At 38.2% G+C, this 20286-nt stretch overlaps 2 protein-coding genes across 3 annotated transcripts in view; both read right to left on the bottom strand.

The window, feature by feature from the left end:
- The window catches only part of LOC112139942 (endonuclease domain-containing 1 protein), a 21880-nt gene extending 6508 nt beyond the window's left edge, over positions 1-15372 (bottom strand). Inside the window, exons 1-5 of one of the 2 annotated variants that reach the window (XM_024262812.2) lie at positions 15206-15372; positions 14381-14511; positions 14129-14248; positions 11734-11853; positions 10554-10739 (exon numbers count right to left, since the gene is read on the bottom strand). In XM_024262812.2, the coding sequence (XP_024118580.1) occupies positions 10616-10739; positions 11734-11853; positions 14129-14248; positions 14381-14481 (465 nt within the window). In that variant the 5' untranslated portion in view covers positions 14482-14511; positions 15206-15372 and the 3' untranslated portion in view covers positions 10554-10615. Of the gene's footprint in view, positions 1-10553; positions 10740-11733; positions 11854-14128; positions 14249-14380; positions 14512-15205 lie in introns of those variants that run through there. The other variant, XM_036216798.1, reaches the window with a different exon arrangement.
- Positions 1286-20286, bottom strand: part of LOC112139941 (protein NLRC3) — a 37548-nt gene continuing 18547 nt past the window's right edge. The window contains exons 7-11 of the mRNA XM_024262810.2: positions 8105-8860; positions 6636-6680; positions 4964-5137; positions 4067-4240; positions 1286-3950 (exon numbers count right to left, since the gene is read on the bottom strand). Coding sequence (XP_024118578.1) covers positions 3941-3950; positions 4067-4240; positions 4964-5137; positions 6636-6680; positions 8105-8860 — 1159 coding nt within the window. The 3' untranslated portion in view covers positions 1286-3940. The remainder of the gene's footprint in view (positions 3951-4066; positions 4241-4963; positions 5138-6635; positions 6681-8104; positions 8861-20286) is intronic.

Here is a 20286-nt window from a genome sequence, read left to right as displayed (position 1 = left end):
GTAAAAGTGCATAAAAAATCAGACACTCCGAGTTTTCCTTAACACAGGGTTCACAAACTCAGAGTTTCAACAAAATCTGCTTCTTGAAATGGGCCCCAGGTGATGACCCTCACTGATGTTAGGTCTCCTCTGAGAAATAAAGACACTTGGTAGGAGATCTGTAAATTCCGTTTTTTAAATTTGTTCAAAGAATTTGACTTAATAATTAGTGTGAAGTGTGGTTTTTACAACCAGCAAACATTGTGGTTAATAAAAACATCCAATTCTTCAATTTTTTAAAAACATTTTTATAATAGATAAAATTGTTCCCATGATAGAAATGGTACCACAGGGGTGGAAATGGAACTCAACAGAGTGGTGTTTGAGGCAGACTTTAATGGAAGTGTGTGACGGCAACATGCGTGAGGAAGTGATGGATGTCTGAAGAAACTTGTGGAAGAAGCAGCAGCAGCAGCTTGTTGTTCCTCTGCAGTTCACTGAGTCAGTCTGAACACATCCTTGTACGTTCAGAATGACAAATACATCAGAGCCTCGTCTGAACCAGTCTGACAGGATGCTCACAGGAACTTAGAACGCCATAATTTGTCTAAACAGAAACCCTCACTTTTGATTTTTGCTGATAAGTTCATTCGTATGTGCTTAAAAACACATGCACATGAAACTACATAATAAATCAAAACTGTGACATTCTATAAAATATTTTCCAGTTTCAAAAATCAAAAACAAGACAAAAGACCATTACACAACAAAAAATACATGTATGAAAACCTACACCCCCTCACACGAACACACAACATAAATCACTAAAAATGATTCACTAAAAAGTTGCATAGTTTATCTGGCTTAATAATGCAGTTTGTTTCTTATTTTTACCTTCTAAAAGTCAAATTAAATCCGTCTTTTTGTTCAAGCCTACAGATGTCATCAACGTAATAGACATGTCATGAACATTCCTGCAATTGGATGGCCAACAGAGGGTGGTGAATGTAAAGACCCTCTCCAATGAAGATTTTTGGTCTTTTAACTTGTACTTGATGATTGAAAACATACATAAAGAAAATTAAACTTGAAACTGCATCTTTAATATTCATATTGTGATGGGAAAAGTGCAGTTTGAAGAAGATTTTATTCATGATAGAAAATACAGTAAACCCCTTTCCACACTTCGACTAGTCAGAAATAAGGAAAATTAGTAAAAGCATTATATCTCAGAAGATAAAATTTTTAAAGTGAAAATACAAAATAAATGCAAGTTTTCTGGGTTTTTTTTTCTTTATTGTTTTAAGATGAAAAAAATACAGGCAATTATAACTAAGAAACAGAAATATATGTTAACATTGGACTATTGTAGCAAGTAAAGAACAATACTTAATACGGATATAGAATGGAGGTAGTATAACAGATACATTTAGGGACCAAACTAAATTCTTCCCCAAAGAGTTGACCATCTTTGGGAAAATTTGTACATTTTTTATCTCAAGTTGGGCAGTCAAAACTCTATCAAATAGATCTGTCTTAGCTTTTGTGGTGGGCTAGCATCCTGTATTCTGTATCCTGAGACACTGCTGTATTCATTTAGGCAGGGACAGAGTTGCCCTGGTTTACATCAAACAGTAGGATGTCATCTGCAAAGAGTGCAAGCAAATAATGGATATTTGCATCATCCCTTAATCCCTGTACTCAAGGGTCACCTCTTATTTGTTCTGCCAGCAACTCGATACTTAGAGCACACATATGTAGGATATGACATCTTCCTGTTACGTGCCTCGCTCCAAAAGGGAAAAATTATGGCAGAGACATTTTTGAAACCCATATCTCTAAGTGATTTCTCCAGAAAAACACGTCTACTTGTTCAAGTGCTGTCTCCGGGTCTAAACCAGCGTTAATTTTGACGGAGAATTTTAATGTAGTTTTAGTCATAGTCTCTTAACTAAAGTAAGATTTAGTTTTAGTCACAATTTAGTCATGTAGATACTATTCATTTTGGTCAAATTTTTGTTGACTAAATTACAGTAGATATTTAGTCGACAAAAAGTTAGAGTAACGGTAAAGCATTTTTATTAAATTTACTAAGTATGATCATATGAGTAACACACAGTGTTTTTACTATTTAGTTAAAAAAAATACTTCACTTTGCTTTCCAAACTTGCTTTTACAACTTAAAACACATTCAAATAAATTTCCATCCTATTTATAATAAATGTCTGAACATGAAAAAAAAAAACACTCACTATAGATAGAGTAAGCTATCCCAACACATGTCATTTGCTATTTGGGAGGCATGTGAGCCTTTAATATATGCGTGACCAGCATGTGTGGTGAATTGTAATACCACGACCAGCCAATAAAGGGCTGTTATCATGTAAGACGTAATGGAGTAGGACATTAAAACGGTGACTGCTTGTTGATCTAAAGAAGCAGCGGAGCTGCTAGCGCTCAAAAATACACAACATCGGTTTATAACTTTACAAACGTCATGCTAAAACAAAACAAGTATTACTTCCATTTAAATGTAAACCTCTGAGCTTCAGAGCTTCACTCACGTGAAGAAAAGCGCTCCTCCCCCGCGCAGTACTGGCGCTAATTAGCTTGGCTAGAGTAACCCCTTAAAACAACTATTTCAGATAATCTGTTTGAGGGTTGCTTTAAATGTAAAATGTGTCCCTATATATATTTATATCTTCTTTTTGTACCTCGAGAAGACATTTTTCACCGATATCACAGACACAATTCATTGAATTAGCGTCTTCCCGGAGGGCTGAAGGGCTATATATTCTGATTGGATCGCTTTCCATTTGCTCCCGCCCTTCTCCACTAGCAGTCGTTATGATTGGATGTCGTCTTTGAAGAGCACTTAGGTTTCATTTTCATTCGTTGATGAAAATGACGATCAATTTAGTTAAAGTCATTGTGTCTGAGCGGGAGTTTTTGTTTTGTTTTCATCGGGTGAAAAATGTCGTTGACGAAAATTTTTCATCAACGAAATTAACTCTGGTCTAAACCGAGAAACATCGTCGGTGTATTTCTCTTCATTGATATTGACCGTAAGTTCATGGCTCTCCTGATATTGTCATACCTTTGTCCGCTGACATCGAAGCATGCTTAGTCTGGTTCATATCATGGTATGAGGCAAATTTCTTGTTTTTATTTGTTAAACTTTTACTTAACAGTTTCAGCTTTGTCTATTTTTGGTTTCCCTTAAGTTCCTTTACGTTTTATTAATATTACACATGACACTTAAATAAAATATTAATTCATTCATTCAATATTTCACGCCTCAGTTGGATAAGTTAACCAGTTTTCAACAGTTAAGGAACTTGTATTTTGTCTCTAATTAAGTTATTTAGCGAAAAAAAAAATAAAATAAACGTTAACAGCTCAGGCTGCTGTGGGCCTTATGAATTATAAAGGCCTTATGCAGCACAGGATGCTGCAAAAGGCCTTTATTTTATCATCAAATATTTGTTGGAAAACTGATAAAGACAGTAATACCTCTCAGTTCACCCCAGAAGAAGACAGTGTACACAAAACATAAAAAAACAAACATTAAACACAAAACAATAACCACTCCAAGAAAGTAAATCTGACTAACAGGAGCTAAACTTGACCTAAATGTAAGAAAAAGATCAGTTTGTTGATTTCAGCTTGATAAACTGATAAGACAATATGTAATCTGTGAGGAATGTAACTAAATCCTTTTTCCCAAACATTTTGTCTTTCATTTTTATCGCTAAAGTATTTTCGGAGCCTAAAACTACAGGTTTAAATGGAAACAAAAGCTTGAAGCCGATTCAAAAGAAATATATTTAAAAAAAAACTGATCTTACGTCAGAGTTCACATTAAACTCTGAAACTTCTCCTCTGACTCCTCCATCACTCCCCTCTCCTCTTTCAGCAGCAGAACATCTGCAGTCAAACTGCTGCTTCATCTGACAGACCATCAGAGCCACCTGTACACAAAAAGAAAGTAAAACATGAATGAGCGTCTCCTCATCTTTATCAGTGAACCAGAAGAAAAAACATCAGTTCTGATAAAAGTATCTGGACTGAGTCCAACCCTACTGACCTCAGAGTCTCCAGTTTGCTGTCTGGACTCTGTAACAGATCAATGAGCTGCTGAACGTCTGACCGCTGCAGATTGTTCTTACTCAGATCCAGTTCTGTCAGGTGGGACGGGTTGGACTTCACAGTTGAGACCAGAAGATCACAGCTGACCTTTGACATTCTGCAGTTCTTCAATCTGAATACAGAATTTCACAGAACATGTATTTAAATAGGTTAATAAGAATGAAAAGCAAAACATTTCGGGCCATTTAACATCAAAAAAATTATCCAGACCCAAACTTTTTCTTAAAAACTGTTATCTATTGACTGCATATGAGAACTGGACTGAGTGAACCATCCCCCTGGGTATATCAACTCGGAATTACTCCCATTCTACTTTTTTTTCTGGCCGATCCCAATAACCAATATTTCCACTGCAACCGTGGCCGATAATTGAGTATGAGACATGAGTGCAAACCACGAAATTCCTATTACCAGGGACATTAGGAACATGTATCCTTATCAAAAATAAAGTATACCTGGTAACAGTCAGAACAATTACCTTGACTGTAAGCGTAAGCTTCCCAAGGCCAATGATCTATTCCAATAAGTTTACATTTAAAAAATAAAGTGTCTTAAAATAGTCAGAACTTTATTGGTGGATTTTTTAAAATAAATATCGGAGTGAGACTTATAAACTTTGATTATGCTAACATATGATACTGACCCCAATATATTGCTCATCCCTAGCCTCAATGAAAGTAGATAGTAGATCTGGTTACAACATGGTGATGTGCATATTGCCAAATATTGCATATAGCATGTTGACTTTATTTGACTTGAGCCGAAAGAAACCTGTTTTCTATGGGGGGCATCACACTAATTTGCTCCTGTTCTTATATATAGTCAGTGCTCTCACCTTAGAACTTCCAGTTTGCAGTTTGGACTCTCCAGTCCTTCACACAGGTACTTCACAGCTAGATCATGCAGGTTGCTCCCACTCAAATCCATTTCTGTCAAATGGGAGGGGTTGGACTTCAGCGCTGAGGCCACAATATCCCAATAAAGGTCAGGTGGTTCAGGCACATTAGGGCTTTGACAGAAACACAGAACACATTAATTATACTGCTAATTTCTAGTAAATTAAAAAAAACATGAAATTGTTAGAGAATACACAGTAATGATATTCAAAAAAAGAGGTAAGAGTTTCTAATTTTGAAAATGGTCATACAGCCCGAACTCAAGAGGAATGTTTCTCATTTTATTGGAAAATGCTTAAAAGAGTCAGTTGAAAAAAAGAGTCCACCCTGAAAACATGGACTGTAGGGTGCAGGGGCCTTGACAGCAGGAGATGGTAATAATAATCTGAGAAACTTGAGAAAGGTCCAGTAAACCAAGGAGCCAACTTTATGTCCTTCACCAGATGGAAGATTGGATGAAATCAACCAAAACTTCAAATGTGATAACTGAGGCCAAGACATGTCTTTCTGTCAACTTAAGAAATAACGTTCCAGAGTTCTGAGAGGAACATGGCCTGCCTTTCTTCAAAACAAGTAAACTCCACAGATAAAAGAAAATGTATTGACCCCTCCAGGGATTTTAATACAGGAGTTTCATAAAAGCTCACTTGTCCTACTCAAGTATTGTTTCACAACTTCTCCAGCTCCATATTCTCAAGAATTTATTTTTATTTGTGTTAAATATGAAACAAATCAAAGATAATTCACTCCTATCAGTAAGAAAATTGTCCAGAAAACATTTTCAAATCTGAGTTAATTGATATTTTACTTCCATGTAGTTCCCATTAAATTTTTAAATTTGTGCTGAGACGTTTGTTAGCATAACACACGTGTGGGTAACGTCTCCCCGAGTATCCTGGGCATTCTCAAGAGCCTAAAAAAGTCTTGCTGTCACAGTAAATAAAAGCTGTCATTCCATATCCAACCTGCCATTCTTGCCCGGTTTGCTGAGATAATGTTTGTTTCTGCAAATATGCAGACGACACTTAGATTTACATGTCAGTCAAAGCAGGTGAATATGGATCAGTGGATACTGTCACTGCATTCAACGGTGCTCTGAGAGAATGCAGGACAACTTTTCTGCAGCTAAGCACAAACAAGACCGACATAATTACTTCTGGTTCTGAACAATACACCTTTCGTCCCTTGATATAAAACTAAAGCCTTTCTCACAACTACCATTATGGGTAGATGTGGAATGTCTGGATCAGTATATTCTTTAAGTCCTCTCAAATTCTATGGACTGCACACACAGTCTGTTAGTGCTTCTTTTGTGTAGCTTTACTGATAGAAATGAGTAAATAAGTCAATCAGAGTTTAGTTTGTGTGGACATCCTAAAAACATCCTGCAGGGACTTACATCAAGGGAACAGCAACTAACTATGACCCTCCAAAGACCCAAACATCTGGATCGCCCATACAGGTTAAGCCCCATACATGTGCATGTGACAAACTTTACTAGTCACATCAAATCTAAAACATCATATTACTGTCAAATACATTGTCAAAATCAAAGACACACTGCCTGAACCAGACTGTTGGTTATTAGGATGTACTGGTCTTGTCTCTTACCATGGGCTGTCTTTTGGTTTTCCAACTAGTGATCTTGAGTTGAACCTGAAAACAGTCAAGAAAAACATGACCACTATTGATAACATGAAAATGACCAATGTATATATATATATATATATATATATATATATATATATATATATATATATATATATATATATATATATAAAAAAATTTTAATGACCAACATATTTAACTATGGTTGTTGATATGTTTTCCACCTTAGACTATGGTGGAATTTTATCGCTGAAAACCTATGACTAGCATTTTGGGAGTTCAACCCAAAAAAGACATGTTCTGGTCTGGTGTAAACCATTATGTGAAAACTACATGTAATTTACTTTGACCCTAAATATCTGTAAATGAATTCACTAATAACTAATGAAAGAAAAGCATTACTATAAATCAATGAGAATGTTGGAAATACACTCCTGGTCAAAATCTCAAGATCAGTTTAGAAATGGCAAGAAATGGGTGTTTGCAGGGCTAGATTTTGACAAGGTTCTAGGAAGAGCTTTAAATTTTGAAAAGAAGAAAGGTTTTCTTTCGGCCATCCAGGTCGCGGGGGCAGCAGTCTAAGCAAAGATCCCCAGACTTCCCTCTCCCGGCCACTTCCTCCAGCTCCTCTGGGGGGACACTGAGGCAATCCCCCGGCCAGCAGAGAGACATAGTCTCTCCAGCGTGTCCTGGGTCTTCCCTGGGGGCTCCGCCCAGTGGGACGACCAGAACACCTCTCCAGGGAGGCGTCCAGGAGGCATCCAGACCAAATGCCCAAACCACCTCAACTGGTCCCTCTCACATTGAGAGGGACCTTTGGCTTAACCCTTTGAATCCTCTGGCTCAGTGGTGGTAAAACTGTTTTAGGTAAGTCACTTTACTTCTTTGGTTCTGTAACCCTCAGTGTCTTAAAATAAAAATATCAAAATGACCAACTCTCTGTGTCCAATCTCAGCAGTGATGAGGAGGATTTGCATTTGCTTATGCAGCCCAACAATCCTGCCATGTTCAAAGAAATTGAGCTGTTTCCCATCAAGAGACCTTGGCAGGAAGACTACTCATTAGAAAAATGACCTTAAATTCATTTTTTTGGCTTTTTAAGAATGTGGTCTTAAACTTTGGATCAGCTGGTAAACAATCCATTTCATTTCATGTTATTTTCAATAAATTGGAAGCTAAAAATGTTTGTTCTCTTGCTTCAAATTCTTCTTTGTGAATTATGAAGGTCTATTGAGAACCTTGTTGAGGTTGAGCAGTGCTACATGAAATACCCTGTATTTTCTTAACTGATATTAAGATTTTGATCAAGAGTATGCACAGAATTGATTGACTTCTGAATTGAAAATCTATGTCTACATTTCCTGATTAAATAAACTGAACTTTCATAAAGATTAAAAATATGATTCGAAATGTTAAGATCAAGAAAAAAACAACTACTCCGTGCCCTGCAGAGAAACCAATACTGCACTCACCTGAACTTCATGCAGTTCCTCACCGCTGGGATCAGTCTTATACGACCTAAAGGTGTTGTGTTGAACTTGTTCAGATCCAGTTCATCTACTACCTCCTCTGACATCTGCAGCATGTAGGCCATAGCTGAGCAGTGCATCTCTGAGAGGTTCTTTCCTGATGGGTTCATTGACTTGAGGAACTCTAGCATCTCCTGATGAACTGAGAAGTCCTTCATCTCCATCAGACACTGGAAGATGTTGATGCCTCTGTCGGGATTTATTTCACATGTTTTCATTTTTTTGAGATTATCAACGACTGTCTGGATGTCTTCTGGACTATTCTCTGCTTGACCCAAAAGGCTCCCTAACAATCTCTGGTTGGACTCCTCACAAAGACCATGAAGAAAACGAACAAACAGATCCAAGTGACCATTTTGACTCTGTAGGGATTTCTTCAACATGTTGCTCAAAAAGTCTATCAAAGTTAAGGAAGATTTATTTGAAGATGAATTTTCTGTTTGATCCAACAGAAATGTCTCCACCACCTCTGACTTGTTGTTGTTGTAACAGTGGATCATGTAAACTGCAGCCAGAAACTCCTGAACACTCAGATGAACAAAGCAGTAAACTGCTTTCTGGAAGATCTCACACTCTCTTCTGAAGATCTCAGTACAAACTCCAGAGTACAAAGAAGCCTCTGTGACATCCAGACCACACTGCTCCAGGTCTTCTTGGTAGAACATGATGTTTCCTTTCTCCAGATGTTCAAAGGCCAGCCTCCCCAGCTTCAGAACACAAGGGCTGGTAGAACTGTCAGCCTCTGTCAGCTCCTGTTCCTGCTGGTATTTGTTCTTCTTCCTCTTTGTCTGGATCATCAGGAAGTGTGAGTACAAGTCAGTCATAGTGGTGGGAAGGTCTCCTATCTTTTCTGTGGTCATCATGTGCTCTAGAACCACAGCAGTGATCCAGCAGAAGACCGGAACTCCACACATGATGAAGAGACTCTTGGAGGCCTTGATGTGGGAGAAGACTCTGCTGGACAGATCTTCATCACTGAACCTCCTCCTGAAGTACTCCTCCTTCTGGGAGTCAGTGAAGCCTCGTACTTCTGTTACCCTGGAGACACATGAAGGAGGGATCTGATTGGCTGCTGCAGGTCTGGAAGTGATCCAGACCAGAGCTGAGGGAAGCAGATGTCCCTGGATGAGGTTTGTCAGAAGAACATTGATTGATGACTTTTGAGAGACATCAGACACCACCTGACTGTTGTTGAAGTCCAGAGAAAGTCTGCTTTCATCCAGACCATCAAAGATGAAGAGAAGTTTACAGACAGACAGCTGCTCTGCTGTGATCTTCTGGAAGGTTGGATAGAAAACTTGGATGAGAGTGAGAAGACTGTGCTGCTCATCTCTGATCAAGTTCATCTCCCTGAATGAAAGAGGAATCACTGCACTGATGTCTTGGTTCTCCAAGCCCTCGGCCCAGTCCAGAGTGAACTTCTGCACCAAGAAGGTTTTCCCAATTCCAGCTCCACCACTTGTCAGAACCACTCTGACGGATCCGTGCTGGTCAGTCAAGGGTTCGAAGGTGTTATGGCACATGATTGGAACATCATGAATGATGTTTATCATGGAAGCGGTCTCCAACTGCATTACCTCATGTTGGGTATGGACCTCTTCTCTCAGTCCCTCTGTGATGTAGAGCTCAGTGTAGATCCTGTTGAGGGGAGTCTCTCTTCCTGTGTCATCGGTTCCTTCAGTTGTATTCTCATATGCCATCTTCACACTGATCTTATGTTCATCTAAAAGTTCCTGCAGACCAACATCTGCTGAAAGATGCTCTGTTTTACTTTGGAGACCCCTACTTATGTATCTTTCTGCACACAGATTACAGGAGGAGAGTTTCAATGGATCAGACTGACTCCAGCATGTTGTGATGCATCGTCTGCAGAACCGGTGTCCACAACTGGTAGAGACTGGTTCCTTCAAGATGTCCCCACACAAAGAGCAGGAGTACAGCTGTTCCTCTTCACAAACACCTCTGTTCTTCTCTCTTTGGGAAAGGAGTAAGACAAATTTAATTTTATCTTTTCAACTTGTCCTGTCCTGACAGCTGAGCAACCAGATGGGAGCTGAAGGCCTCTAGTGTTGGACATATTTTGCTATTGCAATAGAGGTTCTGAATCTTCTGAAACACAAGTTGTATATTTGTATAGACACTTTTTTTGATTTCGGCTAAACCAGGGATGCCAATATTCAGGCCTCAAAAGCAGGCCTCCTGCTTGTTTTCCAGAAACCCTGGCTTATCTGCTGCTGATTACCTGGATCAGGTGTGTTTGGCCCTTAAGAAACTTAAATGGCAAATTGGTTGGAAAACATGAAGAACACTGGGCTTCGATGCCTGGATTTGAGCACCCGTGGACTAAACTTTAATTATATTGATAATAAAATAGTCCCCCTTATTCGCAGGATTTAGGACCCGGAGACCTCAGCGAATACAAAGAATGCAGATCAGTTAAAGAAAACTGTTCTCTTACTTGGAGCCTGAGGGTACACGTTCTGAACTAAAGTTGGGGTTATCAACTTTGGAGAAGTCACTCTTCATGGACTCACAGCTGGATGCTGAAGACTGGAGTCTGTCAGGAAGCCGCTGACCTCTGCAAACACAAACATCATCACAGCTTTGGAGGAACTGCATAGTTTGTTTTTGTGTCAAAATAGATGCATATATATATTGTGATACCAGGCAGTGTGTTTTGGATTGTTGTCATGCTGAAAGATCCAGCCATGGTTCATTTGTAATGCTCTCGTTGCTCTCAAGAAAACTTTAGACAGGCCTGCACTTGTTCTGGTTTTAGCAGGAGGACACGTCTGGCACTGCAGGGTTTGAGTCCCTACATAGCAGTGTAGTGTGTTGTTGATGGTTGTCTTTGTTACTATGGTCCCAGCTTTCTGTAGATCATTCACTAGGTTCCCCCTGTGTGGTTCTGGGATTTTTGTGATCATTTGACCCCACGGGGTGAGATCTTTTGCAAGGCCCAGATGGAGGGAGATTCTCAGTGGTCTTGTATGTCTTCCATTTTCTAATAATTGATTTCTTCACACCATGCTGCTTATCTATTGAGGATTCAGTCTTCCCAACCTGGTGCAGTCAACAATTTCTTTCTGGTGTCCTAAGATAGCTTTTTGGAGTATGGAGTGTGACTATTTGAGGTTGTGGACATGTGTCTTTTCTATCGATAACCAGTTCAAACAGGTGCCATTAATACAGGTAACCAGTAGAGGACAGAAGATCCTCTTATAGAAGTTACAGGTCTGTGAGAGACAGAAATCTTGTTTGTTATTGACCAAATACTTATTTACCACCATAACTTAGAAATAAATTATTTAAAAATCAGAAAATGTGATCTCATAAATGAGGTATATCTATGATGAAAATTACAGGCCTCTCTCATGTTTTTAAGTGGCAGAACTTGCATGATTGATGGATGACAAAACACTTTTTTGCCCCACTGTATATGTCCTCCATTATTAGAAAAATACCATAAGAACATGTAAAAAACACAATTTTCATCAGAGTAGGTCTTTAATTGGAGTGTCATCTTTGGTTCATTTTTGGGTCAAGCAAAGTCAGAGGAAACTGTCTCTTACTTTGAGCCTGAGGGTCCAGGTTCCGAACTAAAGTTGGGGTTATCAACTTTGGAGAAATCACTCTTTATGGACTGACAGCTGGATGCTGAAGACTGGAGTCTGTCAGGAAGCCGCTGACCTCTGCAAACACAAACATCATCACAGCTCTGGAGGAACTGCAGAGATAAAAAAAACTGAAGAAATCTAACAAAATAGAAAATGTGATGCTTGGTTTGGCATGCCTGCCTAATTGTCAACTTAAAAAAAAAAAAAACATTTAAAAGTTAAACAATGTTTTTTTCCACAAAATTCAACTTTTGAATGTTCAGATTTACCTCTGTATTGAATGATACACAGTGAAAGTGTCAAAGTGTAAATGTTCAACATAGATCAAAGCATGCATACTGGAATAGTTCGTTGCTCCAGACAAAGCTTGCTTAATTTGGTTCCAGATCGAGTTCTGGACTTTGTGTTTGGCCTGGAGTCAGATTGCCTTCAACCGGACATTACCGTTTGAAACCAATGCTTGTAATCAAAACCATGTGACTATAAATCTCTTTAGTCATTGGTCAAGAATTATAAGGGTGGGGCAAATCATTGAGAGAAAGAATATTGGAAGTCCTACACTTTACAATCTTTGTCAGGATAGTTCACTTATTCAAAATTTTAATTTTGTTGATCAGTTGTGAATGTCTGCATCAACTCCAGGTAAAACAATTTTAATTTCCTATTTTAATATGGTGGAGACATGCTGCAAGATGCTTACTGAGGAGACAGTGCTAATATAATATGCTAATAAGTGTTTATGGCACACATCCCCTAATGCCTGGCTATGGTGACCGTTTTGGTTGAGTTGGTTGGTTCAGACTGAAGAAACTCTTCACTTTAAGCGAACCAAATGTGTCCAGTCTGAATACAACCTTAGAAAAATAGTACTGAAGTTTTTATAATGTATTTTCTGCACTATATGACGCACTTAATGTCTTAATTTTGTTTAAAAAAGAAAAAAAACTACAGAGCGCTTTATAATGGGGAGCACCTCATGTATGAATTAATGCTGATTGTGTATACTGATGTTCAAGTGGTTTCGAGAGATAAGCTCTTGAACATCAGTAGCGATTTATATGAGTTACTAGCAAGGTTGGGAATTATTGCAGTCACATTAACATTTGTTTTGACAATGACAAGGTTGGGAGTCAGAGGTATTGTGAATACTCTCATACAGCTAATGTGTGGTATATTACAAATTGAACATTTCTGTTTCAAGCCAAAGCTTGTAAACAAAACCATGTGGCTATAGATGTCTTCAGTCATTGGCCAGGAATTAGGAGTGCTGGACAAAACAAGAGAAAGAATTATAGAAGTAATATGCTTTGCAATCCTTAAAGGAATAGTTCACTCATTCAAACTTACGTACTGTGTACACAGTTAATAAGGTCTGACTGACCACCTGACTAATTTCTAACTTTTTTTTCTTGCTTAATGCACCTTATAAGTTTGAAAATAGACCATTCATTCACTGTGTTAGCTTACAATGCAGTGTACCTTACAGTGGGAAAATACACAGTGTTCATTTTTACCCATCGCTAACTAGAGCTAAACATAAAGAGCTGGTTTAAAAATAGTCATCAGCCTTTGATCGAACAAAAAACTGGAGGACAAGAGCCAGGGTGTTTCTCAAACAAATCTGAGGTTTTTTTAATAGTTTTAAAATAAATACATAGTTTTCTTCCTTGAGTTGAAATATTTGTGACTCATTCAAAACACAGGAAGCTTCCTTGTTTTATCAAAGAATGGTTTGTTACTGTTCATACTTGTTCAACCCGTTCCAACCACAAAGTGACAAGACAATCAAGAGGTTTAAATGTGTGATGATACTAAAAACATCCAACTTTTTCCTCTGGTTGGGTTTGCTTTGATGGTCAGAGCTGTTTGTGACAAAGTCCTGCAGTTTGGTCCAGGGTCCATAGGGAGGAAACATCAGATGATAAAGAAAAATATGAAAACCGCAGAGTCATGCTAGACCTCTGACTATGAATAAACTCATCCTCCATATCACTGCTTTGTGTTTTCTCACAAAAATGTAGTCCACACTATTGGTGACCAACGTTCACACAGTTTAGACCTCATTCCAAGTTTTGGATGAAACTTGACACTAAGGTAACCCAAGACCAGGTTCTCAAATGAACCACAATCTGATCAAGGAAGAAGATTTTAAATCCAGTTTCCTTGACTCAACTTCAAGACAATGTTACCTGGATGAATGAGAACGTTTACCTACTAAAAGACCAGTGAAATACAGCAAAAAGTCCTTCATACCTCTAATGACCAGACTGGGTAAAATCGTACACTGTTGGAAACTTTCTTTCATCCTGACCTGAACAGTTCTTCAGTTTACAGGACAACGGTCTCTTACTTTGGTTCTGGTGGTCCGAGTTCAGCACTGAAGTTAGGGTTGTCGACTTTGGAGAAGTCGCTCCTCATGGAGACACAGCTGGATGTTGAAGATTGGTCTGTGTGTGGAAACTGCAGACGTCTGCAAACACAGTAACCAAAGAATTTGAAGAAGAACAGAGAAGCTCTGACAGAAGAAAAGATGTGGATACTTTGTGGGAATACACCTAGAGCCCAACGGGATTCTTTGGATTATGAAGATGTTGTTTCTTACGTTGTGTTTAAGAATTCATCTCTGAACTGAACCGACTTCGTGAACGCTGAACAGCTGAATCCTGGAGGTTCCAGTTCCTTCGAGTTCCTCATCTCCATCATTCAAAATGGAAAATTAACCAACGGCCCCAACTGTGAATTCACAAAACAACAACCATGACAAACACGTCATCTTATGACTCTGTGTGGGTTAAGAAATAAATAACTAGAGTGATACCTGGATCACCTGAACATTGAAGCTCCTCCCCGTCTTATTTAAAAAATATTGTAGCCTTAAAAATATGTTTTGTTTTTGTTTGAAATGTTTCGGTTGTCTTGTTAGATGTCTAATCTTATCTTTCAATCTTCTGCTACCATTAAAAATTTGTTATCGCCATCAAAATATGTAATTTCCTGCTTTTTTAAGAAAAAACAATGATTCTATTGTTGGTAGCTGAACCTGTTTGACCACAATCGTCCAATCAGAGTAGAGATATCAGCCTGTGGCCCCGCCCCCAGACGTGAACATGGGGAGGGAGACTGTTTACATCACAGCTCATGGAGACGCACAAGTACAAACAGTGATAACATGCACGCTCACATGCACAGCCACAGTACCGTGCGCGCTCACGGAGCAGAAATCTTCCTCCTCCATGACAGTTCTCCTCTCAGCTGCTGTTTGGCGTCTCGGTTTGATGAATTTAGTTTGTGATCTGGTTGATGTCACAGCTGTGAGGAGAAGACGTCGGAGTCTTCCTGCTCACTCTCTCAGATTTCCAGAGAAACATTTCTGCCCTTCAGTCAGTCAAACTCCACAGAGATGCTGAGGACACCTGCAGATTCTCACCTGTTCAACTCACTGCTGCTCCACCGTCACACACTTTCAGGATTCATGGACTGAAGAAACTTCTGGAAGAAGAAGCAGCAGCAGCTTGTTGTTCCTCTGTAGTCCTCAGTCAGTCTGATCACATCCTCATACCTTCAGTCTAAAATACATCAGAGCCTCGTCTGAACCAGTCGGACCTGCTGCTCTAAGGAACTCAGAACATAAATTAAAGCAAGTGAAAGTGTCACTCAGGATCTTGAATATAAGTGCATTTTAATGTGCTAAGAAAACCCCCCGACACTAACCAACACATTCTCATTCCCGACTCGTCACTTATCAACACATGGTTAGACCCTTCACGTCAAAACTAGAATGTGTTGAACAAACACATAGTGAACTTTCAGTAACAGTTATAAGCTGTTGTCCATTAGTGTACAGGTTATTTGTCTTTAAATAAAACCAGAAAGTTAGTTCTAGATTTAATTACAGAGCGGTAACACCAAAAATGAACATGTGCTACACAACCAGGGCGAGTGGTAACAAAGACAAGCATTCACGTCTCAAGCATTTGTCCTTGAGGGTATCGGTTCTTCATTCTACATTTAAAACGAGCTTAACAACAGCGTTTGTGTCTCTAACTTTAGAGGTAAAGAATCAAATATAAAGTCAAGAACTGAAATAGTTCAACATGTTTAATCCTATGGTTTGGGATTCATCCATCCATCCATCCATTTTCCGAACCGCTTTGTCCCTTTCGGGGTCGCGGGGGTGCCGGAGCCTATCCCGGCTGCTGATGGGCGAAGGCGGGGTACACCCTGGACAGGTCGCCAGTCTGTCGCAGGGCCTCAATCACACACATCCACTCTCACATTCACACCTAGGGACAATTTAGAGTCACCAATGAACCTATGAAGCATGTTTTTGGACGGTGGGAGGAAGCCGGAGTCCCTGGTGAAAACCCACGCATGCACGGGGAGAACATGCAAACTCCACACAGAAAGGTCCCAGCCGGGAGTCGAACCGGGGCCTTCTCGCTGTGAGGCGAGAGCGCTAACCACTTGCGCCACCGTGCAGCCCGGTTTGGGATTCATGTTTTTTTTTTTTTATATATTTATTTGTCTCTGTGTAATTTGTTTCGTAACTCGTATGGGATGTAATCATCAAGTTTTCAGGCTTCTTCATCAGTTGTTTGACCTTTCATTTCTATCATGGCAGCTGTTGTTTTTCAGTCTAATGAAAATGAAAACGAATAAATGTAATCCTTTTTTAACTTCAATATTTTTATATCAGCTAGTTCTGCAAAATAAAAATATGACTTGATGTCATTATTATTGTTTTTAATTTCAAATGAGGAATTAAAAAAGGGAAATCTTAATATTAACATAAATGTAAAACAATAAATCAGTTTAAAAACTAAGGAAGACAATATAGCATGTAGTAAAAGTCTACAGATAAAAAGAAATATGTAAACATCTTGAAAGTTGATTAAAATATTGGTTTTGCTTCTCTTTTTTTGCAAAAAAAATATTGTATAACTTTCATCTTTTACAAAACACAGCTGCAGTTACTGCAGTTCATCATCTGTCCACTATGGGGTGATGTAGCCCAACAAGTAGGAGCATGTATTTGACAGAGCAGCAGTGGTGTTTAATTTTGGAGAGTTCAGTATTTGTACCTCAGCTTGTAATAAATATTTTTTTAAGAATTGACTGATTCCATCAGAGGGACAGCACATGTTAGAGGTTTTGGAGATAAAGTCAGAGAGGCCAGACTGAGATGGTTTGGACATGTTCAGAGGAGAGACAGTGAATATATTGGTAGAAGGATGCTGAGTCTAGAGCTGCAGGAAAGAGGTCTAGAGGAAGACCAAAGAGGAGGTTTATGGATGCAGTGAATGAAGACATGAAGGTGGCTGGTGTTAGAGTGGAGGATGCTGAAGACAGGTGGAGGAAACTGATTCCTGAAAGGAAAGGATTTCTTCAACAGCCTTTATGTGACTTTGACTAGCCATCTTAACAGACCAGTTACATCTATTTTATCTAAGCTTTGCTCCTTAAAAGTTCTGCCAGAGTTTCTTATACTTGGTGCTTTTTTTGGACGACAAACAAAAAAAAGGGTATGAAGCTTCAATAAAACCATTGACTATTTTCTATATTTCTGTGCATGATTAGGATGTCACAGCTGGGGTTTAAACCATGGTCTTTTTGTTGTGAATTGAGAGTGCTAACAGCCTATTGTATCGAATAATTCAAGCATAGTCTCTTTCATTTTAAACAATGATGTCAGGAATTTTATTGAGCCTTTTTGAATAAGTATCTCATGTTACAATGAAAATGGAAGCTAAACAGATCTTATACACAGTTAGTGAAATAACCTGGTAGTTTTAGTCTTCTCTGTGGGAGGTTTTTAGTTTGGATGCTGGGAAGACAGATTTGAAGATTTTGTTGATAAATAATTCTAAGGCCTGTCTGTCATGCCTTGACCAGCTTTAAATCCAGTCCAGAAAATCTTTGGTTGTCTTAACATAATTAAAATCCAAGTTAATCCACATAAGATCTATGCATCCAAGTAACAGTGGTAGATATTAGGGAAAGCTGCGTATTAAACAATCTAGACCAAATACAGTGGAGTTCCTGTTTTTAGAAGTTTCCATAACTTATTGTTCTCAGGTACAGACAGCAGTGCTGAGAAAATTAAAATTTCATTCTTCTGTTTGAAGCCCTAGTGTTCAAACCAACACCAGTTTCTTTGTAGGAATATGAAAGGAGGAACTAGATAGATATTAGAATTACGACTAGGTTTTAGACCAACTCTTGGAGAATCTGCTAAAGCACCCAGTTGCTTTTAGCCTAGTGAAAATCACATGGCACAAAATAGTTAAAACATACAAACAAGTTTTGATATGAGATTTACTCTTTAGCATTAAAAACACTTTAAGTACAAACAAGATTCTGTGTCTAGTTTTAGAGTTTGCTACGGTCTCAGCTTTTAAACTCTCAAAGTTTAAACTTTCATAGAAAATATGTCCAAGTTTACATAATGAAAACAAAGACTGCTGTGCTGCGACAGGGCAAAACATTTGTATTGGATTACAGTTTTTCTCAGTGGCTTTGGTGCGTTTCTCAGATCAGAATTGAAATTCTCATAACTATTAGTTCAACCTCCACAACACTTAGTCATTTGTGCACATCATAGTAGGAATTTCTCCTCTCTGAACAAACTGCAAATGATTTTGGACATGAATCAGTTGCTTTGATACATTTCTCTGCTGTTATTTGACATTTCCATTTGCTTATGTCATGTCAGTCAAAATTAATTATTCTTATGGATGCTGAACAGTCATTCTCAGTAAAACTAATAGTCTTACTTTCATTGCTTGAGTCATTGTTGAACTAGTTATCAAATATCAAATATTACCCATCTGTCAAGCACATTCTGTACCTTCCTTTGTCATTTTGTCCTGGAAATGTGTCCTAACCTGAACAATTGATCTCAGGTGAATTTCAGCTGTCACTCATGAGGAGGTGTGTGTAATTTTATGACCGGCATCCACATGAGCAAATGGCCCTGCTAGCAGCCATGGATGCAGCATGTGACGACATCACAGCAGAGGATGGATTCACCACTCCAGGAGATACTTTCCTCGCTGCATTGTGAGGGATAACATCCGTTGTGATGTAGATGAAAATATGTGGTCAGACAGACAAGAACATCTGGATGTGCCAGAATGATTTACTGTACTGTTACATGTGCTGTATATTGTTCACAGCTCTACCAAAAGGGTGATTTTATGTTTAACATCTACAGTGACTTTACTGCACATTTCAGATGTCTGTACGAGTAGGCCGTAGTGCTGTCTTGAGCATTTTCAGGTGTCACCAAAACACTGAAATAATAAAGTGTCATAGTGAAAACATGACAAATCCATTTGACTATCTTGCAAATGTTAATAGTGTTCTGAGAAACGCACCAAAGAGACTGAGAAAAACTGTAATATTTTACCCGCTTATCGGTTCACTGAAAAAGTCATGTTCCCAAAGCTGAGTTCTTGATTGGCTGATGTGCGCTGCGCTCGCTCTCGTGCTCGCCTCTTCATCGGTTTTATATGAGCCCACCCACTAGATAGATAGATAGATAGATAGATAGATAGATAGATAGATAGATAGATAGATAGATAGATAGATAGATAGATAGATAGATAGAGTACTTTATAAACCCCGAAGTAACTTGCAAAATTCATCCATTGTTCCAAACACACAAACAGGTTAAAGGTATGAAAATTTAAAAAAAAAGTATATAAAAATATTTAAAAAAAAATAGGATAAATACACAAGTTAGATTAAAAGTATGGAAGTCTGTTCAAAAGCCATTAACAACGTTGAAAGTATTAATACCAAATGTCCTAAACCCATAGTTGTAAAATTCTCTAAGAACATTGTAAAAATTAATACAAGCAGTTAGCCGTTGGCCTCTGGGAATGAGCTTGAATGAATGAATGAATGAATGAATGAATGAATGAATGAATGAATGAATGAAATGGTTTATTTCAAGCCATCAGGTAATAACACATACATAACATATCACTTAATAAATCACAAGTAGATCACTTGAAAGGGAGTGGAAGGAAGTGAACTTATATAATCCCACCCCGACTCGACCATTTTCTCTACATGAACTATCAATATCCGGTTCAGGACTTAATATCAAATATTAATAAAATCAGGCTATTAAGGATCATTAATATCATTAATGTAATCAAGTTTCAGCATCCACGACAAATCATTTATATTAATCAGTAAAGAAAATTAATACCATAGTGATTGTAAACTTTCCAGTAATCATTACTGCATATTACATAAACAATAATCTAATATTCTCATAGAAAAAAAGACACTTTGTGCATGAATTATGTTAATACAAAAATAATTAAATCATCTTAATTTGCTAATGCTGTAAAGATCAAGATATTCTCATAAAAAGAGGAAAATTAGTGCAGATTGTATTAATCACATAATTATTATTAAAAAATATAAAAATAATAAGTAAAAATTATCTTCATTAGTTTATGGAGAAAGAAAAAAATCAAAACATTCTAATAAAAA

The sequence above is a fragment of the Oryzias melastigma genome, linkage group LG18, assembly GCF_002922805.2.
Source record: "Oryzias melastigma strain HK-1 linkage group LG18, ASM292280v2, whole genome shotgun sequence".
Taxonomy (NCBI): domain Eukaryota; kingdom Metazoa; phylum Chordata; class Actinopteri; order Beloniformes; family Adrianichthyidae; genus Oryzias; species Oryzias melastigma.
This window is presented reverse-complemented; position numbering and strand designations above follow the sequence as displayed.